General features: G+C 48.2%; 1 protein-coding gene across 1 annotated transcript; it reads left to right on the plus strand.

The window, feature by feature from the left end:
- On the plus strand, nt 1–24,555 carry LOC115083575 (zinc finger protein 260-like). Its single transcript, XM_029587476.1, has 3 exons — nt 1–169; nt 5,991–6,117; nt 19,393–24,555. The coding sequence occupies exons 1-3, from the start codon at nt 143–145 to the stop codon at nt 21,447–21,449; spliced, it is 2,211 nt and encodes a 736-aa protein (XP_029443336.1). The 5' UTR covers nt 1–142; the 3' UTR covers nt 21,450–24,555.

Raw genomic sequence — 24,555 nt, forward strand, 5'->3', positions numbered from 1 at the left:
CCTCCCTCCTCCTTTCACTTAAACAATCAGGAGAGAAACCGATCGCTGACACCCAGTAAAGCACAAAGCTGCACCCATTCCCAGGGACCGTGCAGGGAGGGAGCCGGGGCTGGAAATCCTGCTCTGGAGAAGGGGCAGGAGAATGGCTGCAGGGCTTTCTGCTCAGCAGGTAGGAGGGGGGCAGGGGATGCAGCCTGGGACTGATCCCATCCCCCACCCCAGGGACCGTGCAGGGAGGGAGCCGGGGCTGGAAATCCTGCTCTGGAGAAGGGGCAGGAGAATGGCTGCAGGGCTTTCTGCTCAGCAGGTAGGAGGGGGGCAGGGGATGCAGCCTGGGACTGATCCCATCCCCCACCCCAGGGACCGTGCAGGGAGGGAGCCAGGGCTGGAAATCCTGCTCTGGAGAAGGGGCAGGAGAATGGCTGCAGGGCTTTCTGCTCAGCAGGTAGGAGGGGGGCAGGGGATGCAGCCTGGGACTGATCCCATCCCCCACCCCAGGGACCGTGCAGGGAGGGAGCCGGGGCTGGAAATCCTGCTCTGGAGAAGGGGCAGGAGAATGGCTGCAGGGCTTTCTGCTCAGCAGGTAGGAGGGGGGCAGGGATGCAGCCTGGGACTGATCCCATCCCCCACCCCAGGGAGGGAGCTGGGGCTGGAAATCCTGCTCTGGAGAAGGGGCAGGAGAATGGCTGCAGGGCTTTCTGCTCAGCAGGTAGGAGGGGGGCAGGGGATGCAGCCTGGGACTGATCCCATCCCCCACCCCAGGGAGGGAGCTGGGGCTGGAAATCCTGCTCTGGAGAAGGGGCAGGAGAATGGCTGCAGGGCTTTCTGCTCAGCAGGTAGGAGGGGGGCAGGGGATGCAGCCTGGGACTGATCCCATCCCCCACCCCAGGGACCGTGCAGGGAGGGAGCCGGGGCTGGAAATCCTGCTCTGGAGAAGGGGCAGGAGAATGGCTGCAGGGCTTTCTGCTCAGCAGGTAGGGGATGCAATGCCAGGCAGTGCCTTTCAGGCTCTGATGCAGCAGAAGAAACATCCAGTCCTGGATTTGCTAATGGGCACACGAGGCCTGTAGGTAGGGCAGCAGGCAGACTGAAGATATCGCTGCCTTCCCCCTAGGCCTGACCCAGTCCCTCTCCTCACAGATAGCGGGCAGGGAACATGAAGGGAGAGGGCTGGGCCTGGAGCAGACAGAGCCAAGGAGATCGTTTTGGAGGCACTGAGCAAGGGCTGGTGGGATGATGAGAGGGGATCAGCCGCAGGGCATGTGTGTGTGTGTGTGTGTGAGAGAGAGAGAGAAGGGATGGGTGTCTGCATATGATTTCCCAGGTGACTTTTATCCTTCAGGGCAGCTCAGGTGGGACAGCTCTGCCAGGTCCCTGCTGGTTTTCTTCATTAAACCTCTCTGTCTGCCTTGGGTCCTCCAGAAATCAGACTCTGCTCTCTGAGGGCTGGGAGCTCTTTGCCCTTAAACTGCACACATGCAACCTCTCGCCAACGTGTGGCACTCGGTGCAAAAGACTGGTTATGGCCGCCTTGCTGCTCCTGCTGCTGGACTACCCACGGCATCTTCATTTTGGTAGCGTTGGTAGCGACTTCAGATTTCTAAAGGAGTGGGGCAGTTAAACTAATCTAAGGCACTTTTAATCTTATCGTTTTATTTTATATTTGTCTGTAAGTGATCCTCAAAATACTACATTCAATCTCTTTACAAGTAGCTGGCTTACATGCCTTATTGACTCTTGCTTTGAAATCAACCCCGTGGTTGTAAATGTACAGTAAGAGATGATGAGGTTGCACGTGTTCTGGTCCTGCGGGAGCTTGAAGCCTGGACGGCTTGCAGTGTCCTCTACTGGAGCTTCTGGGAGAAATAAGCAGATGAGCCCTCTGGTCCCCTTCTGTCAGGAGAGTGCAGGGCCCTTGGGAGCTGAATCCTGGACGGCTTGCAGTGGCCTCTACTGGAGCTTCTGGGAGAAATAAGCAGATGAGCCCTCTGGTCCCCTTCTGTTAGGAGAGTGCAGGGCCCTTGGGAGCTGATGCCTGGACGGCTTGCAGTGGCCTCTGGAGTCCTTTGCCGGGGCTTCTGGGAGAAGTATGCAAATGAGCTTTCCGGTCCTCTGCTGCTAGAAAAGTGATGTGATTTTATCTTATTGTTTGTATTATCCTGAGGCTTATTGTACCTTTTTTTTAGGGTTCTAGCCCCCAGTGTTTATTCATCTTTAGTATGCTGTATTTTTGTGTAGCATTACGCACGGTTGTGAGTCCCCCCCGTCCCCCCCGAGATAGGGGATGGCATGTAAATAAAGCTAGCCATAGCCAAAGAGCCAGGCCTGTGGGAAGCTGAAGCCTAGACAGCTTACAATGTCCTCTGGTGGAGCTTCTAGGAGAAGTAGGCAGATGGGCCTTCTGGTCCTTTACTGCTAAAGCAGTAGCCACATGTGGGGGGCCTGTGGGAGCCGGGGCTGGATGGCTCATGGTGTCCTCCGGAGTCCTCTGCTGGGGCTGCTGGGAGAAGGAAAGCAGCTGAGCCTTCCTGACCTCTCCTGCTGGAAGACTGCAGGGCCTGTGGGAGCTGATGCCTTGAGGGCTTCTCTCTCTCTCTCTCCATTGTTGCTGGTAGCAACTTTTTAGAGAGTTAACCGGCAGTAGAAATGGGCAAAAGGAGGCGCTAGGGACACTAGCGCGTCCCTAGCGCCTCCTTTTGGCCCGGAGCGGCGGCTGTCAGCAGGTTTGACAGCCGACGCTCAATTTTGCCGGCGTCGGTTCTAGAGCCCGCTGACAGCCACGGGCTCGGAAACCGGACGCCGGCAAAATTGAGCGTCCGGTTTTCAACCTGACAGCTGCCGGCTGACTTCAAATTTTTTTTTTCTTTTTTTTTACTTTTTTTACCCTTCAGGACCTCCGACTTAATATCGCCATGATATTAAATCAGAGGGTGCACAGAAAAGCAGTTTTTACTGCTTTTCTGTGCACTTTCCCGGTGCTCGAAGAAATTAGCGCCGACCTTTGGGTAGGCGCTAATTTCTGAAAGTAAAATGTGAGGCTTGGCTGCACATTTTACTTACTGAATCGCGCGTGAATACCTAATAGGGCCCTCAACATGCATGTTGAGGGCCCTATTAGGTATTCACGCGCGAGTACAGCAATGGCGAGTACAGAGTACAGCAATAATGTAAAAACAAAAAACACCACTCAGTACATAAAACTTAACATATCAGAAAAGTAGAGAACGCAACCATGAAAATTGTGGAAGGAGCCCACTGGGTCCTGTTCTGTCTGGGAATGCCTGCTTAAAGAAGTGAGTTTTTAGCAATTTACTGAAAGGGAGCCAATCCTTCTCTGATCTCATGAACTCAGGTTTATTTAGTTATTTTTATTTATTTAACATTTTTTATATACCGACATTCATTAAAAACATCACATCGGTTAACATCAAACAAGAAATGCAGCACAACGGCTTTACAGTGTAACTGATTATGAAACTGGGGGAGGGAGAAACAATAAACGGGAGCTACTGAGGGGATGCAAAATTAATTAGGAAGGGAAGGACGTACTCTACAATGCAATATTCTTCATTATATTATGTGCATAAATATTCATGCTCTTTAAGTACCTTTTCTTCTTTAACTTATGTACAGGTTGTGAGTAGGTGTTGGCAGACATTGATTTAATTTTTGAGATATCAAAGTCAAGGGGGGGCTATGCGGTGAGGTGACAAGCATAGATAAATTGCTGGTAACATTGATTGATATGTTGCTGGAAGGTGGGTACACATTATAAAATTTGAAGCGGAGAGTTGTGAAAATTGTGTTAGGTAGTTTGTTCCATAGAAATGGCCCAGCGATGCTAAAGATCCGGCTACGAGAAGTCACCAGGCGCACTTGTGTTAGTGAAAGAATTTCCAGCAGACGTTGAGTGGATAACCCATGCTATAGTTACACAATGTTGGGTTCCATATTAGGTGCTACCACCCAAGAAAGAGATCTAGGTGTCATAGTGGATAACACATTGAAATCGTCGGCTCAGTGTGCTGCAGCAGTCAAAAAAGCAAACAGAATGTTGGGAATTATTAGGAAGGGAATGGTTAATAAAATGGAAAATGTCATAATGCCTCTGTATCGCTCCATGGTGAGACCGCACCTTGAATACTGTGTACAATTCTGGTTGCCGCATCTCAAAAGAGATATAGTTGCGATGGAGAAGGTACAGAGAAGGGCGACCAAAATGATAAAGGGTATGGAACAGCTCCCCTATGAGGAAAGACTAAAGAGGTTAGGACTTTTCAGCTTGGAGAAGAGACGGCTGAGGGGGGACATGATAGAGATGTTTAAAATCATGAGAGGTCTAGAACGGGTAGATGTGAATCTGTTATTTACTCTTTCGGATAGTAGAAAGACTAGGGGGCACTCCATGAAGTTAGCATGTGGCACATTTAAAACTAATCAGAGAAAGTTATTTTTCACTCAACGCACAATTAAACTCTGGAATTTGTTGCCAGAGGATGTGGTTAGTGCAGTTAGTATAGCTGTGTTTAAAAAAGGATTGGATAAGTTCTTGGAGGAGAAGTCCATTACCTGCTATTAAGTTCACTTAGAGAATAGCCACTGCCATTAGCAATGGTAACATGGAATAGACTTAGTTTTTGGGTACTTGCCAGGTTCTTATGGCCTGGATTGGCCACTGTTGGAAGCAGGATGCTGGGCTTGATGGACCCTTGGTCTGACCCAGTATGGCATGTTCTTATCATCTTATGTTCTTAAACTACTGCTAGGATGATATGAGCGAGTTAATGCCATAATACATGCTGGAGCAGTTCCATGGATGGCCTTCCAAACCAAAGATAAAGGCTTAAACTTCAGTCGCCAGGTAATAAGAAGCCACTGCAGGTCAGCTAGCATGGGAGAAATGGGTTCGCGCATCCAGCGATCACTCCAGCTGCCGGATTCTGGATTAGTCAGAAAGCTTGAAGACAGGATGTTGGGAAACCTAGCAGCAGGACATTAGTGTAATCCAGAAGGGGCCAAAACCAGAGACCGCGTCACCGCCCGGAGATCGCAGGGACCGTAAAAGACGGGATTGTACCACTGACGGACCGTGGGCCTGCATGGAGAATGAGGAGCCAGCCAGCACCCCCAGGTTACGGGACCTTGATTGGGCAGGGGATTCCTCCCGGGGGGCGTGCGGGATAAGATCAGGATCTCGGGGCTTCTTAACGGAAAGGGGGAGACTGTTTTCCCCTCACCCATTCCTTGGTTTTGAACAGGCAGGCAGGCAACTTCCTGAAAGCTTTGGTCAACAGATGAAGTTAATAGGGAAGAAAAACTGAAGATCGTCTGCGTAAAGTTTAAAAGTGAACCCTAACCCAGAAAGAACAGAGCAGAGAGGGATGAAGTAAATATTTAATCAGAGGTTCTGCTTGCACGTTACCCCCCCCCCCCCCCCAGGGTAATTATCAAAGGCCAATTTATGCACAGAAACCTGGCTGTAAATCCTTGTGAAAATTCACCCTACAAATGATAAGCTCTCTGGGGCAGGGAAATACCTGCCCCAGAGAGCTTACCACCCTGCCTCTAACTCACCTTCCGCTCAGGGTTGGAAAGGTGAATGAGCATTGCAATCCAATAAAAAAAAATCTAGCCATTAAATGCTGAACTAGTGCAAGTGAGGAGTTGGCACAGTGAGTTTTCCTGCTGGAACAGAGCCAGATGTTCCTGATGTTCTGGGGTAATGCTCTGTTCCAGCTCTGCTGATATTGGACACTGAGTTATGTAGGCAGTGATATTTGATGCCTCTGTCTCTTTTCAGAGCTTGTTGTCCAATAGAGGAAACGAAATCTGGGGCCTCTCACAGGGGAGCAAATCTGGCAGTTCCTGGGGGAGATGGGTCCTGGCGTCCTCTGTTGCATGATAAAATGTCAGGAGAATAAATCCAGCTGAGATCTAATGCCCGCTGAGCCCCTCCACGTGTCTCTGAGTGTTTCTGGTTTGTGTTTCAGGTGCCGGTGACGTTTGAGGACATCGCTGTCTATTTCTCCCAGGAGGAGTGGGGGTATTTAGATGAAGGGCAGAAGGAGCTTTACCTGGAGGTGATGAAGGAGAATTATCAGACCCTGATCTTCCTGGGTAAGGATCACATTATCTGCATGTTTAGCAGATCCAGGGGCTGATTTACCGAAGGTCATTTTGTGACTTTTCTCCAGACTGCAGCAGGTAGAAACATAGAAATATGACACCAGAAAAAGATTGTATGGCCCATGAATGTCTGCCCAGCCACCCAATTAATTAAGCATTTTAATTCCCATCACTTCCTTAGACATCCCGTGTTTTCCTGAATTCAGGCTCTGCTTTTGTCTCCATCACCTCCCCTGGGAGTCAATTCCATGCATCCACTCTGTAAGGAAATATTTCCTAAGATTACGCCTGAGTCTTCCCCTTTTCACCCTCATCCCATGGCCTCTTTTCCCACTGGAAAAAGCTCACCTCCTGTGCATGGAAACTTCAGAGGTATTTAAATGTCTCTCTCTTATCTCCTAAATATAAACCAGAGAGTGCCAACGATTTTTATAATGGATAGTTGGTACTAACTGCTACCTTACACATTCTCCAACATGCATCCCCACTTACAACATTTAATGACGCTGATGATAAGCCAAAACAATTTTTAACTTAGGAGTAAGTGACCATCATAATAGGCTTCATCGATATAGCATGACGCTTTAAGACTCTGCCTTATATATAATCATAAGTCACTAATTGCTGGATATTATATGCAACAATATTTTTTTTTCAACTAATTTTTTATATGCAACATTTAAAAGTCCAGCCATGAACTACTTAGCTTAATTCAACTGAGCCAATCGTACCATTGCGACTACTGTTTTTTTCCGACGGTCGATTATCTCCACATTTATTGTTAGTAGAATAGTCTTCTAATTTTCTTAGTACTGGCTGTGAGCACCGCTGTACCCAGGTCTCCCAAAACACCACATGAATTAACTACATCACTTTAATCTAATTTTAAATCATTTAGATGGACATTTTTGAACGACCTCCTCTCAAACAACCCTGGCCGGATTACTCACTCACAATATGGCGGATTGGCGTTCTCTTCCTTCTAATCAATCTCCTTATGGCAAATACTCCCCTACATACGTCACTAAGTACCTCCCCTTTGTGCGACTTTTTAACACAGGGAATACCACTCAATGTTAGCATTCAATCCTGTAGGGGCTGCTTTTTTTAAATCTGAAAATCTACTGTTGCTCCTTGCAATTTAGAATTTTATTGGGATCCCCCCACGTGGATTCTGAAGAATTTGCTCTAAAACCCTCCTTCGTAGATTGTCAAATGTGTGATGCAGGTCTTTACAATGTGCTACCATCGGAGCTGTAACTTTTTCAGTACTGATGCAACTGCGATGCTCTATTAACCTGGTCCGAATCATCCGCTTCATGCGACCAACATAATACAGGTTGCAAGGACATACTATGAGATAAACAACGCTTGTTGATGAACAATCAGTATGTTGGTACGATGAATGTACATAACCTCAGGCATCCTCCCAATCTTTACCAGTAATCGCTTGTGCACATACAGAGCAATGCTGACATGCCCAATGGCCAAGGGGACCCCCAGAGTCAACAGTCGTTAAAGATCTCAAAAAGGAGTGGGATTCTATTTATTCTCTGGCTCACAAATGCTCAGTATCGGCCAGTTTACAGGAAAACTGTTATAAATTAATTTACCGATGGCATTATACACCAGAGCGTCTTCATAAGTTTAAGCCAGCAATATCTAACCAATGTTGGCGGGGTTGCGGTCACCTCGGTACCTACTACCATATTTGGTGGGATTGCCCCAAGGTGGCGTTAGTATGGCGGGAGGTTATGGGTTGGCTCTCGGCGATGGTCATGGCACCGGTGAGAGCTGAACCACGGCACGCACTTCTAGGCCTACCCTTACCCGATCACAATAAAGACACACAAAAATTCTTGTTGCAAGTTTTTATTGCAGCACGTACTGAGATAGCCTTCCACTGGAAAGAGGCCAATGTCCCCAGCTTGGCTAAAATTCAATACAGACTTCACACATACTACCAACTTAGTAGACTCACTGCGGTGCACAGAGACCGGTTGGCAGCGTTTGAAAGGATGTGGGGCTGTTATACCAAGTGGCTTGAGCTCCAAAACTTATACCCATAAATGATTGTCGCCACTACTGTTGGTCTTGCTCTGGACTATTAAAGCCTTACTAAATACTTTGATTACCTATCCATGTTGGGCTGTCCCCCGATATAAACCTTTCCACTAGAGCCCTTCACTCTGGACGCTTGAGTGCGTCCTGCTATTTCTGTTTGCGTTGTCATTGTCTTCTCATCTGCACCTTGCCTTTCCCCCTTACTCTTTGGTGGTCTCACTTCGTTCCCTCTCCCAGGTGAGATTCTTGCAAACAATTCTTCCCTGATGGTTACATATTACCAGTGTATGGGGGGGTGGGGGCTGGGTTGACGGGGCTGGGGTGAATGTATAAATGAAAATTCGGTCACTTTTGGCTATGAATGTATTGTTTCACCTTGAGGTGGATGGTTACTACCAAGGTACATTTCTTGTTCTGACTTACATATTTATGTTTTTTATATGCTAATGTTATGTATCACCGTTTTGCACTGACTGACAATAAAATCTTTAAATACAAAAAAAAAAAAGGTAGTCCAAGTGGGAATGTGTGGCATGAGCTCTAGAAACATGAGTAAATTCCTTCTCCTGTGGGTGTAATAAGTGCCAGACATCAGTGAGGTGTAGGGAAGTTTCAAAGAGAGTTATCCCCCTGCTTGACGGGCCTTGATTGTGAGCCGTAGTAGATCTATCTAACAGTGGGTCCCGTACAGCGTTGAAGTCCCCGCCCACTATAATCAAATCATCAATATGTGGAAGAAGAAGAGCACAAATCTCAGTGAAAAAGGAGGCACGATACACATTAGGGGCATACACATTGCAAAGAATAACAGGGGTTTGATGTACTGTCCCCAAAAGCACCATATATCTACCATTAGGATCCTTAATTTCCTTGGATATTTGTAAAGGAAAAGAGTGCCGAACCAAAATAGCTACGCCAGCCGATCTATTGGTGGCCGAGGCATAATATACCGAACCCACCCACCTCTGTTTCAATTTCTCATGTTCTAAATCTGAGAGATGTGTCTCCTGTAGGAAGGCTACATCCGCCTTTTGCCGATTTAAGGATTGCAGGATCTTAGTCCGTTTAATGGGAGAATTAATGCCCCCTACATTCCAAGAGACATATCGAAAATTGTTTGCGCTTAGGTCGGCTCCATAACTGTGTATTTAATACAACAAAAGATTAAGCCAAGTTGGTGAGGGCAGACGCCTCCCAGCATAGCGTCCCCCTCAAAAGTAAATAGAGAGTAACGAGAGAAATAATCCGTAGGTTCCCCCGTGAAACCTATGAATGGTCTCCCACCCCATGCCCTTCCCCCCCTCCAACCTCCCCTAACCCAGTTTCCCTGAACCTTCCTAACTAACCCCCCCATACCCACCATCTAAGGATGGTAGGTAGAGAGCACGCCAACCCAATGCTCAGCCCCCACCCGGCCCCTCAACAGCATTCAAACAAATACAACAACCATTGTGTATAAAATTCAAACGACAGAAACATAACAGCAACATGGCAAGAATACAGTAAAGACCATGAATATGACATGCAATACCACCCAACAAAAGGTGTCTCCCGGACAAGTGAGGGAGTCCCAAGAGCTACTGCTGACTTCGGGCTCTGTGGCTCGCCTTCAAACATAGTCCAGTGTTAATGTTCCCCCCCCCCCCCCCACTCAGCAAAGAAAAATAGTCCAAAAAGCTGCCAGCCCTTCAGCGGTATAGGCCGCTGGCCAGAAAGTCCGGGGAGGGGGTTGGGAAGTGAGGCGCTCCGATAGCCAAAACCCAGCTGACATGGAACAGGTAGAAAAATCAAGGGAACCGTCTCCCTGTAAAACAAAGAAACTCGTCCGCTAGGCCTCTGCATGTGCTGAAACTTCTTACCAGGCACACGCCTGTCGCAGCAATCCTTCAAGTGGTGGTATCAGCCTGGACTGGCAGGGCTTGTATATACTGTTGTATGGCAGACACCTCAGTAAACCACCGCACCCCCTGGTCCGACTGAACCCGCATCTTGGCTGGGTAGACGAGGACAGCCCGAATTCCTCTTTGAAAACGTTGCGTGCAATATGGGGCTAAAGTCCTGTGGCGTAATGAGACCTCCTGTGAAAAATCCTGAAAAATCAAAACCGGGTGGTTGTCATAGCTTGGTTTAGTCCCTTGTTGAACTTTTATATCAAAACATTTAAAAGATACACACATGTTTATCAAAATACAATACACATATTAATTCACTCATCCATCACATTCATACTATATTCAAAAAACGTTTTTCACAATTTTTATCTCAAAATATATTTTATATAATAGTGCAAAATATATGTAAACTCTCCCACAAATACCATATTATTATTTTGTTACAACCATATCCTCCACATCCTGGTGGTATAATCCTTGTATTTCTTCACTCCTCTTCTACGAATTTCCTCAAAATATACTTCAGTTCCCGACAAGAGACTCCTGTTTCACCCATGGTTTCATCAGGGGATTCGGAAAACTTCTCTAAATGGATCACCACTCTTTTAACTGGGAGCCACTCTATTCCTAAAAATCTTCTATAAGAATAAACAGAGTACTAATTACTAACTACTCATACCCTATTGCCTCAAATTATGACCAAATGAGTCAATTTGAAACACAAATTACCTGGCCACACAGTTAACAAAAAGTTTGTTTGGCAACATCTATAAATCGTTCTGGAATCAGAAATACCTATTTCACTGGTGCCAAAATCAGTTCTAGCCCACACTACTCACACTAAATACCCAGCATATAAGGAATAAACTGGCTAAAGTCTTACGTGAACTTGATCAGGAAGGTGCGTAGTATTTTGCAATTTTTCATCAGCAGTCCCGGCTTTAAGGTTCCTTGGCACCCTATCCACCCATGGCTTACATTGTTGGTAAACATCCCTCATCAGTCTTGGAATGGAAGACAGCTTTCAGAGAGAGAAAGGTTACAGACAGCAGTCAGAAACATATAAATAGGACCTTTCGGATGGTATTTGGCTTGCAACACTTGTATTTAGAGGAGGACCACCTGGAGTGTGCCAGACGGCTTGGCAGAGAGCTTGGACAAGGGATTGAGGCCTGGATTTATCAAAATGCAGTAAGTACCGCATATGATAGCAAAAGGGGTGTGTTTTATGCTAATATAGCATTTATTGCAATTTGCGCTAATTACCTGTGTGAAGAGCTAAGTTAGTGCAAATTGTGATACCATTTTCAGATTCTGTGATAAGTGCCAGACCTGTTGTATTTCCTGCATTCAACCACTGGGGGACCATTGTTGAGTGAGACAGAGAGACTGGCCATAATGTCATTCCCATAGGTAGGTATTTGTATCCCTATGGTAGGCCCACCTAGTAACTCGAGGTGGGGTTTAGGTAAGAGTATAGGGGGTTAGGGGCCACTTTGACATTTTACGTGACACCTACGAACAGAACAGTGGTCTCTTGTGAAGATTTGATGGCCTTCGGAGTGAGGAAACTCACTCCAAGATGAGATTTGGGCAAGGTTCTCTCCTCCTAACTTGATGTTACCCAGGTAGAGAGTCCATCAAGCTAGGTTGAGAGAACCTTGCCCAAATCTCATCTTGGAGTGAGTTTCCTCACTCCGAAGGCCATCAAATCTTCATGAGACCTCTGTTCTGTTCGTAGGTGTCATGTAAAATGTCAAAGTGGCCCCTAACCCCCTACACTCTTACCTAAACCCCGGCGTTACGGCTGTGCGATAGCTCTTTGCAGACAGGCTAACCCAGCCCACTCTCCGCCCCTAACTCCCTCCTATTTTCTGAATTTGCATCGCACCATACGATATGGTGCTATCGCATGCATTAAACACGTTTTCACATGCGGTAAGGGCCTATCACATGCGTTAACGGGGCTTTTCGCATGCAATAAGCCCTTAACGCATGCGAAAATGCCTTATCGCATTTTGATAAATGACCCCCTGAGAGAGGTCCAGCAGAAAAACCCAATCCTTCTTAGATTTTTTTCATCTTTCTAGTTTCTTTGTCTTAGACTGTCATGGCTCCCTTTGGGTCCTCAGCTGAATGCCCATGATCTGCCAAAGTTGAGCATTGATTTGCACCACCAGAGTCCATGGGAATACCATTGGTGGGCTTTAGAAGTTGATATTTCCTTAGCAGCAGGTTCCCGTGATGGTAGACTTGCTGGTAGACAGATTCCCATGATAGCAGATGTGCTGCTGGTAGACAGGTTCCCATGCTAGCAGATATGCTGCTGGTGGACAGGTCCCCATGATGGTAGATGTTCTGGTAGACACAGGTTGTTGATCAGAATGTTCTACTTAGAAGGATACAATGTCCATCAAGCAGGTTCAACAAGTTTGCCTTGCTTATGTTAGCTAGCTTCAAACAATGTGCTGTTTATTAAACAATAGAAGTTCTTTGTCCCATATAATTCAGTAGCGTCCATCTTGTTTGGTTCAACTGACACAGACACAGCTCCTTTAAGGGTGACCTGGACAAGGTCCTACAATCCAGTTTTGGAAGACACACGACAAAAAAAGTTCCTTTGCAACCCAACACCAGCTCACCTCTCTTCCGAATCCTTTAGCTATGCTCTAAACACTGTTCCTACCACTGCCATTCATATATCCGTCCCAAGAATGCTCAAAGTCTGTTACAGTTATTGCCTCCAGTACCTCCACTTGTGGACTACTTGAGGCCTTGCCACCTTCAACATTTCTTCTTACAGAACCAAAACCTAAGCTTACAACCTGACTCCCTTCCCTGCCTTCTTACCAAATGTTGTAACAATCCCCACAGCCAGCAAGCTTTGAGCTTCTGTGGTTAACAAAAATCTGGCTTCTCATAATCACTCAAGTTTGGGTTTTGTCCCTGGTCCCTCTAGGCGAGCTTCCCCAGGCATCTCGGAAGCTGGAAGCTGTTGTACCACAGCTGTTTGGACGGTATCCATGCCTCTATTCAGGTTACCTGAATGCTTTCTTGGAAACGTAAACCAGTAACTCCCCTACTGTTTTGGGCTGAAGTGCCCACTCCGTGCAGGTTATCCAGTGCTTCGTTGGCATCCTCTGTCTCTAGGGATCCTCTGCGCTCATCCCATTTTCTTTATAATTATTCATTTCTGTCTCCAATCCGTCCTTCGGCAGGGCATGCCAGGCAGGTATCCTCATCCCTTTACTGTGAAAAAAATATTTCCTGTTCCCTGTACGTACCAGGATCAGTCCAGATTGCTGGGTTGTGCCTCCCCTCCAGCAGATGGAGTCAGAGAGAAAACTGAAAGCACCCCCTAGATATACTGGTGTGCCACCTGCGATCCCTCAGTATATTCTCTGACTCCAGCAGAACGAGAGGCATAACCTGCGGTCCTGGCCTGGTCAGTTTATTGGTACTGGGAAACATTTAAAAAAAAAAAAAGGGACAAAGATCAATTGGTTTCTTCCCTCCTATCGTTTGTTTGTCTGTGTTAGTGTCTGGCGCAGCGCGGTTGGAGCTCATTGCGGGCAGGCAGGAGGGCAGTGTCCTCCTTAATTTCCCGGAGTACAGTGTCCTTGAACCTGGGGGAGAGCTTACCGGTGGGCCGGTCACCCTCCCCCCAATTCCAGGGGATTCAGCCCTGAAGGGGGTTTTCAAAAAAAAAAAAAAAAGTTTTGAAGTGGACTAACTCAGTCACTTAAGTCCTGTTGGGGACAGGCAGTGAACTACTTTTATTTATATATATTTATATCTTTTTTTCTCCTAACCCCGGCCTGCCAGCGTGTTCTTGGACCCGGAGGGGGTGGCTAGTTCACCCGGCGCGCTGTTTCTGTGAGGCTCCCCTCACCTTGCTTTTGGCGCCCTTTCTGTGTAGCAGCTCCGTTCGCTGCTCTGATGCCGCGGTCGTCTCTCTGCGTGTCCTGTGGGGGGGCGGGGGCGCGACTCTCCCGAGAGGGTCTCTGTCCCCGATGTTTTCCCGGGGGCGAGGGATCCTCTCGGGGGCCGAGCGCTGCCCGCAGCAGGTCTCCTCTCCCCTCTGCGTCCCGGCATCGCAGCGCTGCAGGCAGCATTTCTCCGGCCCCTCCTCCCTCGGGGAGGAGTGCGGCGGCCATCTTGGCCACGAGGCAGACTGAATCGTCAGCGTCGGAGGAGGAGGAAATCTCCCCTCCTCCCTCTCCTGGTGCCCAGAGCGCGAGCTCCCAGCCCGATTCGGGGATCCCTCGAGCCCCCCTATCTACAGATGCCCCGAAGAAAGATCGGAAGAGGGTGGTCCCCTTTTCGTCTGATTTTGTGCTTCTTATGCACAAAGCCTTTTTGCAGGCAGAATCCGGCTGGGAGGCAGAGGTGCCCACTCCCCCGAAGGTCCCCAGGACCACTGCCTTGCCCCGGGGGACCCAGCCGGGCGCGGGTTCCTCCGGGGGCCAAGGTCCCCGTCCGCGGGGGGGGGGAGCTGCGGACCCGGAGGACTCAGGAGCCGTGCCGGAGTCCCCGGGGGCTTCGGACTCTTTGACGGCGGATACTCAGGGGGCCGTAGAAGGGGATGACCCCCAGGTGCTACGGTTGTTTGGAAAGGAGGAATTGAGCTTCCTTATTCTTCATGTGTTGCAGGAGCTAGAGTTAACGAATCCGCCGCAGGAGGCGGACACGTCTACAGGGGATATTGCAATGGCAGGGATTAGAGCTCCCCCGCAGACCTTTCCCTTTCACCACAAGGTCTTACAGATCGTTTCCAAGGAATGGGACCTCCCAGAGGCGTCCCTGCGGGTGAATCGGGCCATGGAAAGGCTATATCCCTTACCCAAGGAGTCTTTGGAGCTCTTGAAGACACCCGCGGTAGATTCGGCTGTCACGGCTGTGGTAAAGCATACAACTATCCCCGTGACGGGGGGTATAGCGTTGAAGGACCTCCAAGACCGCAAGCTTGAGGTTTTATTAAAGCGTATTTTTGACGTGGCGGCTCTGGGGGTCCGAGCGGCGGCTTGCAGCAGCCTTGTACAGAGGGCCAACCTACGCTGGGTTCAGCAGCTGCTGACCATGCAGGAGCTCCCTCCGGGAGAGGCTGAGCAGGCGAATTGTGTTGAGGCGGCGGTCGCTTATACTGCGGATGCCCTGTATGACTTGTTACGCACATCGGCTCGCATTATGTCCTCGGCGGTCTCAGCCAGGAGGTTGCTGTGGCTCCGTCGTTGGTCGGCGGACGCCAACTCCAAGGCGAGGTTAGGTTCCTTCCCCTTTAAGGGCAAGTTGCTATTTGGCGAGGAGCTGGACCAGCTTATTAAGGACCTGGGTGACAACAAGGTTTACAAGTTGCCGGAGGATAAGCCTCGGCAACCTCGGTCGTTTGGGAATGCTAGGGCTCGCTTTCGGGGGCAACGGCGTTTCCGTGGGGGAAGAGGGGGTTCCCTTCCCCAGCGGCAGCAGGCGACAAGATCCCAGGCCTGGTCTTCTTCTTCCTTTCGCGGCAGGAGGCCTCTACGCGGGGGCGCTTCCACAGGCTTTCCTGCCATTAAGCCCGCACAATGAAGGTGCGCGGGCCCACTCCTCCGTTCCCGTTATTGGGGGTCGGCTGTCCCGATTTTGGGAGGAGTGGGTCAAGATCACTTCGGATCAATGGGTCCTCGACGTGGTCCGGTACGGCTACGAGTTGGATTTTGTACGTCCCCCCCGGGATCTCTTCCTGGTATCGCCATGCGGGCCGGTAGAAAAGCAGGTAGCTATCGCCCAAACGGTCGCCCATCTACAGGCTTTGGGGGCGGTGGTTCCTGTTCCGCGGGACCAGCTGCGGACGGGTCGGTACTCCATATACTTCCTGGTTCCCAAGAAGGAGGGCACCTTCCGACCCATTCTGGATCTCAAAGGAGTAAACAAGGCGTTGCGTGTGCCCCGCTTCCGGATGGAGACCCTCCGGTCTGTTATTGCGGCCGTCCACAAGGGAGAATTCTTGGCTTCTTTGGACCTGACAGAGGCCTATCTTCACATCGGAATAAGAGAACGGCATCAACGGTACTTGAGGTTCACGGTGATGGGGGACCACTACCAGTTTTGCGCCCTCCCCTTCGGGTTGGCCACCGCGCCGAGGGTGTTCACCAAAGTTCTCGTGGTGGTAGCGGCCTCCCTCCGCCGTCAGGGCGTCCTCGTGCATCCCTATCTCGACGATTGGCTCATTCGAGCAAAGTCGCAGGCGGCCTGCAATCGGGCGGTCTCCTTAGTGGTGCACCAGCTGCAGGAGTTGGGTTGGGTAGTCAACTTCCCGAAGAGCAGACTCGAACCGACCCAACAGCTGGAGTTCCTGGGAGCTCGGTTCGACACCTTGGTGGGCAAGGTTTTTCTTACGCAGCAACGCAGGGTCAATCTCATGACTCAGGTACGGCGCCTGTTGGAGCTCGAGATGCCCACGGTCTGGGATTATTTACAAGTCATTGGTCATATGGTATCTACTATGGAAATGGTACAATGGGCTTTTGCGCATATGCGTCCATTACAAAGAGCACTTCTATCTCGCTGGGATCCCCGCTCGGAGGAGTACGGGATAGAATTGCCTTTACTGGAGCCGGCTCGCTCCAGTCTCTCTTGGTGGCTGAATCCAGCCAATCTCCTGCAGGGGGTGGACCTCGAACCCCCGCCTTGGTTGGTGGTGACAACGGATGCCAGCCTGTCGGGCTGGGGAGCGGTCTGCCAGTCCCGTGCGGTCCAGGGCACCTGGTCAGCGCTCCAAGCGACTTGGTCCATCAACCGATTGGAGACCAGAGCGGTCCGCCTGGCCTTGCGGTGTCTCCTTCCCCTGGTACGCGGACGAGCTGTAAGAGTTCTGTCGGACAATGCGACAACAGTGGCGTACATAAATCGACAAGGAGGCACAAAAAGCCTGGCGGTAGCGACCGAGGCCGCGCTATTGATGTCTTGGGCGGAAAGGCACATAGAGCGTCTCGCAGCCACCCACATTGCCGGCGTGGACAACGTTCAAGCGGATTACCTCAGCCGGCAGCACCTGGATCCAGGAGAATGGGAGATCTCGTTGGAGGCGATGGCTCTCATCGAGCGGCGTTGGGGGACTCCGCGCTTGGACCTCATGGCGACTCGGCAAAATGCAAAGGCGGCTCGCTTCTTCAGTCGGAGGAGAGAGCACGCGTCAGAAGGAGTGGACGCGCTAGCACTCCCGTGGCCTCGTCACATTCTTCTGTATGTGTTCCCTCCGTGGCCCCTCGTAGGGAAAGTGCTAAGACGCATAGAGTACCATCGCGGCCCAGTGATCCTCGTGGCTCCGGAATGGCCGCGGCGTCCGTGGTTCGCGGATCTGGTCAATCTGGCAGTGGACGGCCCACTACGTCTCGGTCATCTTCCCAATCTTCTTCGTCAGGGTCCAGTATTTTTCGATCTGGCGGATCGTTTTTGTCTGGCGGCTTGGCTTATGAAAGGAAGCAGTTGAAGAAAAGAGGTTATTCGGACGCGGTGGTGTCTACTCTCCTTCGGGCCCGTCGGTCGTCCACTACGCTCGCCTACGCGAGGGTTTGGAAGGTTTTCCATGATTGGTGTGACACGACGGGTGCTTCGGCCAGACGTTCGTCTGTGGCGGATATCCTTATGTTCTTACAGGACGGATTGAAGAAGGGGCTAGCGTATAATTCGCTTCGAGTTCAGGTGGCGGCCTTGGGCTGCTTGCGAGGTAAGGTAGAAGGCTCTTCCCTTGCGAGTCATCCGGATGTGGCGCGGTTTTTGCGAGGAGTTAGGAACTTGCGTCCTCCCGTCCGGCTTCCCTGTCCGTCTTGGAACTTGAACTTAGTACTCCGTGGCTTGTGTGCGGCTCCGTTTGAACCTATTAAGGCGGCTTCCTTGAAGGATCTGACTCTCAAGGCTGTCTTCCTTGTGGCCATTTCCTCAGCTCGTCGGGTGTCGGAGCTTCAGGCTCTTTCTTGCAGGGAACCGTTTTTTTGCGCATTTCGGCGTCGGGGGTTTCTCTACGAACTGTTCCTTCCTTCCTACCTAAGGTGGTCTCCGCGTTTCATGTCAACCAAACGGTGGAATTACCTTCCTTCTCGGAAGAGGACCTGCAGTCTTCTCAAGGTAGGGACTTGAGGCGTCTGGATGTCCGGCGGATTCTTTTACGCTATTTGGAGGTTACCAATGACTTTAGGAAGTCAGATCACCTTTTCGTGTTGTGGAATGGACCCAAGAAGGGTCTTCAGGCTTCCAAAGCTACGATCGCACGCTGGTTAAAGGGTGCTATTGTGGCCACGTACGTTGGATGTGGGAAGCCTATTCCTGCTGGGCTTAAGGCTCATTCTCTACGTTCTCAAGCGACTTCATGGGCAGAGAATCATTTGGTCTCTTGCCAAGAGATATGCAGGGCGGCCACATGGAAATCTTGGCATACTTTTGCCAGGCATTATCGCCTGGATGTTCGTGGTCCTCCTGCGGAGTCCTTTGGGAGCAGTGTGATTCGAGCGGGACTCTCAGGGTCCCACCCCAGTTAAGGCGGCTTGGGTACATCCCAGCTGTCTGGACTGATCCTGGTACGTACAGGGAAAGGAAAATTAGGTTCTTACCTTTGCTAATTTTCGTTCCCGTAGTACCATGGATCAGTCCAGACGCCCGCCCTTAGTAATTCTGGGAGTCCGCTCGTGTTCCTTTTCTGTGTTTTCTTCCATTACAGTTTGTATTGTATTGTATTGTAATAGATACCACAGTTTCGAGGTGCAGTGTCTCCGTTCCTCGTGTTTTATTGTTCACTCTGTGGTGTCCTGTTTGTTATTTCTGGTTTTACCTGTTCTCAAGGAGGTTTCTACTTGATTTGAGCCTTTAGGTCATGCTATTGATCACAATCCTTTGCCATTCTATTGGGGGTACAGTTGAAGGTGATTCATTTCTTATTTCTGCTTTGATATCACATATACTGAGGGATCGCAGGTGGCACACCAGTATATCTAGGGGGTGCTTTCAGTTTTCTCTCTGACTCCATCTGCTGGAGGGGAGGCATAACCCAGCTGTCTGGACTGATCCATGGTACTACGGGAACGAAAATTAGCAAAGGTAAGAACCTAATTTTCCTATTTTCTTCATGACCCCTAATTCCATCAATTCACTTCTGTCCCATGCAAAAAGGTTTCCTTATTCTCTATCATATTCCCCCTGACTCTAGGGCATACATATGTAGGTCCTCAACTCTTATCTCATGTGTTCAGAGATGTACGTCCGTATCAATGTGTAACAATTCCAGAAATATTTCCATGATTATTAATGCATGATTAATGCCTTCTTTTATCACCAGCAAATGATGAGATCACACAGGATATAAAGACAGAGGAGACTCAAGAAGAATGTTCTATAGAACTGGGACTGATTGCAAGAGATTCAAGGAATGCATATGAGAATGTTTCCCAGGGGCCTGAGAGGAGAAACAACAGGAATAGTCAGCAGGAGTCAAAGAAGAAGCTGAGAGACCCTGCAGGAGACTCACCAGCTGGAATCGCTGCATGTGAGAGGGAGGTCTCAGTCATCCCTGAGCATCAGAGACTCTTGAGTGCAGAGAGACCCTTCCAGAGTAATAAACGTGATCACATGACTTCTTCTGACCTTCACCAGAGGGAGGGGAAAGGGGAGAAATCCTTTCTGTGTGACTCCTGTGGAAAAAGCTTTGGTAAGAAATCACATTTAATATTGCACCAGAAATCCCACACAGTCAAAACACCATTTCTATGCCCTGAATGTGGAAAAAGTTTCAGTTGGAAGAAAAATCTAAAAGTGCACCTAAGAACGCACACAGGAGATACAACCTATCCATGCCCTGAATGCAGCAAAATTTTTATACACAAGAATGCACTAAGACAACATAAAAAAATACACACTAAGGAGAGACCATTTTCATGTTCTCAATGTGAGAAAAGCTTCATTAATAAGTATATGCTAATATCTCACCAGATAATCCACACTGGAGAGAGACCATTCTCATGTACTAAATGTGGAAAATGTTTCATGAGAAAAACATACCTCTCACAACATGAGAAAATCCACACAAGTGACAAACCGTTTACATGTACTGAGTGTGGGAAAAGCTTCTTTCAGAAGGCAAAGCTAGCAAGGCACCAAAATCTACACACTGGTGAGAGACCATTTTCATGTTCTGAATGTGAGAAAACATTCATTAGCAAGTATGTGCTAATATCTCATCAGAAAATTCACACAGGTGAGAGACCATTCTCATGTACTAAATGTGGAAAATGTTTCTTTAGAAAGGCAGATCTCTCTCACCATCAGAAAATCCATACAAGCAACAAACCTTTTACATGTACTGAGTGTGGGAAAAGCTTTTTTCAGAAGTCAAACCTCACAAGACACCACATTGTACACACCAAAGAGAGACATTACCCTCGAGAAAGACCATTTTCATGTAGTGAATGTAATAAAAGCTTCATTCAGAAGGGTGCCCTCAGAAGACACATGATAATCCACACAGGAGAGAGACCATTCTCATGTGCTGAATGTGGAAAAACATTCATTAGGAAGGTAAACCTCACACAACACCAGGAAATCCACACAGGTAGGAAACCGTTTACATGTACTGAATGTGGTAAAAGCTTCTGTCAGAAGAAATCACTCAAGAAACATCAGAACATACACACTGGTGAGAGACCATTTCCATGTAATGAATGTAATAAAAACTTCATTCAAAAATGTGCTCTCACAAGACACATGAGAACCCACACAGGGGAGAGACCATTCCCATGCAATAAATGTGGAAGATGCTTCATTAGGAAGACACAGCTCTTGCAGCACCAGAAAATCCACACAGGGGACAAACCATTTACATGCTCTGAGTGTGGGAAAAGTTTTTGTCAGAAAAACCACCTCACCAAACACCAAAATATACACACTGGGGAACGACCATATTCATGTTATGAATGTGACAAAAGCTTCAGTCGCAAGGATGCGCTAATATCTCACCATAAAATCCACACAGGAGAGAGACCTTTTCCATGTGATCAGTGTAATAAAAGCTTCATTCACAAAAGTCTCCTCACTAACCATCAAGTAATCCACACAGGCATCAAGCCATTTACATGCACTGTGTGTGGTAAAAGCTTCTTTAAGGTGGCAAACCTCCGAGAACACCTAAAAATACACACCAGTGAGAGGCCTTATGTATGTTCTGTGTGTGGCAAACGATTCATTAAAAAGAAGTACCTCACTTGCCACCAAAAAATACACACGGGTGAGAGACCGTATTTATGTTCTCTGTGTGGCAAAAGATTTGTTAAGAAACAAAACCTCACAAGCCACCTAAAAACACACACTGGTGTGAAAGAAGTACCAAGAGATGCAATCTGAGAGCAAGAAAATGTAGCAGAAAGATACAGAAATAGTCCCAGTCATATTGGGTGCCACTGGTCTGATTCAGAGGAATTTCCAGGCCAATCTATACACGTTATCTGTGAATATTACACCTTATGAACTCCAGAGGGAGGTTCTCTTTGCTACAATGCAATTACTAGCATCACAGAACCTAATGAAGCATCAAGAGGATGAGATACAGTTACGTGGACCCCTGAAGATAAAAAGGAGATGATATCCTGCTGCTTTCATGCCACAGACCCCTTATGTAAATCAAGAGGTTTAATGCAAGCAGTACCACTTACTCATTTCCAGTCTGTGCACGCTGGCACAAGCATTTTGTGAAGGGCCTTGCACTATGGACAGGGCTGGTGCAAAAGCGTAAGCTACTCAGGTCAGTGGTTCCCAAGCCTGTCCTGGAGGACTCCGGTTTTCACGATAATCACAATAGGGTCGCTTTTAAAAGCGTTGCTCGTGCTGAAATGCCCACTTATATGGGACTATGTGGGCTGTGTGCGAGCAATCCGGATTTTAAAATCCTCGATTTACGCGCATATATGTGCCTGTGCATGAGCAAAAAAAATTAAGGGAATTGGGGTTCCGGCTGGGGCCAACAGTTACGCGATTAACTCCGTATTTTAAAACCGGAGGCCGCAGAGCACGTGGGCTTGTCAACTGCTAAACTTTACTGCTGCCCCTGATAAGCATCGAGTCTGCAGATTTGACATTTTAAGGCTTACAGGGGTCTGGGTCAACTGGAGGGCGGGCAGGATGAAGAGCCAGAAGGGGTCTGGATGACAGAGATTTACTGGGCAAACTGGTGGACCAACTGGGAATGTCCCCTGCCCGAGCGTGTTTTAAAATCCACTTACCTGCGTGCGTTAAAGCCGGCAAAGTCCTGTGGAAAATATTCCAAATATGTTTCCTTGAGTAGCCGCTTAAAATTAGGAGCATGCTTACACGCGCTGGGGATGTTTTAAATCCTACGTGTGCAAGTGCGCGCATGATTTAAAATTCCAGCGTTATCTCCACCTGCGCGGTGGAACGTGCGTGCTTGGGCGCCCGTGGGCTCGTTCTCAAATGAGTCTGAAAGAATATGTTTTGAGATGGATTCTTCATGCACTGCCTTTATTGCAGGCAAATATATCTCATGAATATTCATTGCAGATATCCCAAAGATCTGACTGTCCGGGGATCCTCCAGGACAGGGGTATAAACCACCAGGTTAGGTGAACAATTTAGCCTTCTCCTCACAATTAACTTTGAGGCCCAGGGGCTCTCTTCTACCCTGGGATTTTGATAATTAAACTCAACATTCATTATAACCTCACCACTCTCCCCATTCCAGAGCAATCATGTAAAAATACAATTGTACATAATACTTTTGGATATTTAAACTTTGTATCATATGTATATATATATACACACACACACAAAATATTAATGCTGTATCTTTCAGAAATCCTGGCACAGTGTCTCATGAATGTGCCATCTCTGATTTTTGGGGATTGACTGGAAAAAAAAAAAAAATTACCTAAGTTTATAAATTGAAAGCAAACCATACTGCATTGGTTGAAGGTAGTCTCTGAAATGGTCGGCTGGACTGAATGAGGATATTTTCCCCTTACTGCAAACATTCAGAGCCTGTTGTCGCCTCAGTAACTAGTGACACAAACTCCCTACAGTGCCAGATACTTTGGGAAGAAACACAAGACCCTCGATACGGTCACTCACAACCCATGCAGAATACCTGCCGTGCTAAAGCTGCACTGACAGCAAGGACCCGCTGTGAAAAGCCAACCCTACAAATAAGGCAGCGGGCTCTGAAACCCCGATACACCTCCTGAAAGGGAAAACAGAACCGGCTGGACGATTACAGATCCCTGCACGCCAGCAGAATCCCTCACCTCGGTCACGCCTGCAGGACCCAGACCCTCATCAAATACGGAATAAGGGGTTCACAAATTAGAACTAGAAATGTGACCTTTAGCTGAAGGCTAAACATTTCTTTCAGAATAAAGGAATAGTGAGGTGATGCTTGCAGCCCTTAAATTACATGACTTATTACCAATTTATCCCTGATAGCCAATAAGAGGCCAGGGAATGAGCAGTAATTAAGCTCAATTAACCAATAGCAGCCTCTGTTAAAAAAAGAGATGAGCTCCTTATTTCATGCCAGGCTACAGAGAGATCAAACCTGTGGGCTGGTAATAAATATTGAAAGATTTTTTTTGGGTAGTGACCTTTGAGTCTCGAGTGAAATTGCCTTGACTGCTGCTGGTTTGATAGAAAGAAATTTAGCAATATGACCATTAAAAAAACATTTGTCTCGTTTGATTAGCTTAGGCTAGTGCAAGAATATAAGTGTAGTTGCATACATTTTTTTTTAAATCATTCAAACTGTGTTTCTGGGAAGAACTGCCTTGATTATATTTCAGAATAGAGAGTACTTTTATTTATTTTAGTAGAAGCAATGTAGGGTGTATTTCCCCACCGAAAGTCGGGTTGATTTCAGATCGTTCAAGCGTCTGGATGCCGGCTGATGGAAACAGCATAGGATTCATCTGCCTGGGAGCCAGACCTGAAAATAGTTCTGATCAGAATTTCACTGGGGACTTAAGGGACTCACCTTTGATTTGATTGAACAGATAAAAAGTAATGGGATTAAATAATGGGGGAAAACCCCAACTTTTCTACATTTTCCTTTGGGACACCATTTTTATGTAAATATTTGTTGTTGTTATACTAACTCTGGGGCCGAAGCCATACGGTGCGCTCAGGTTGGGAAAATGGACGCTCGTAAAACTGAGCGTCCGTATTCCCTAACCCGCTGGCAACCACTTCTCCTGGGCGCCTGCTGCCGAGGAGGTGCTGGGGGTGCACGTTTGTCCCTAGCGCCTCCTTGGCAACCCCACCCCTCATTTAAATATTCACTTGCGCGCCCAGGAGAGGTGGCCGGGCGCGCGTGAGGAAAGCGGGCGCTCCACACTGAGCGCCTGATTCCCGCAGAGATTTATTGCATCGGCCCTCCCTCTGTGTGTACAGCAATTGTTAGAATAGATTTCTGTTACCTTTCGGTGAATGCAGAAGAATAAATGTTTAT

The sequence above is a fragment of the Rhinatrema bivittatum genome, chromosome 2, assembly GCF_901001135.1.
Source record: "Rhinatrema bivittatum chromosome 2, aRhiBiv1.1, whole genome shotgun sequence".
Classification (NCBI taxonomy): domain Eukaryota; kingdom Metazoa; phylum Chordata; class Amphibia; order Gymnophiona; family Rhinatrematidae; genus Rhinatrema; species Rhinatrema bivittatum.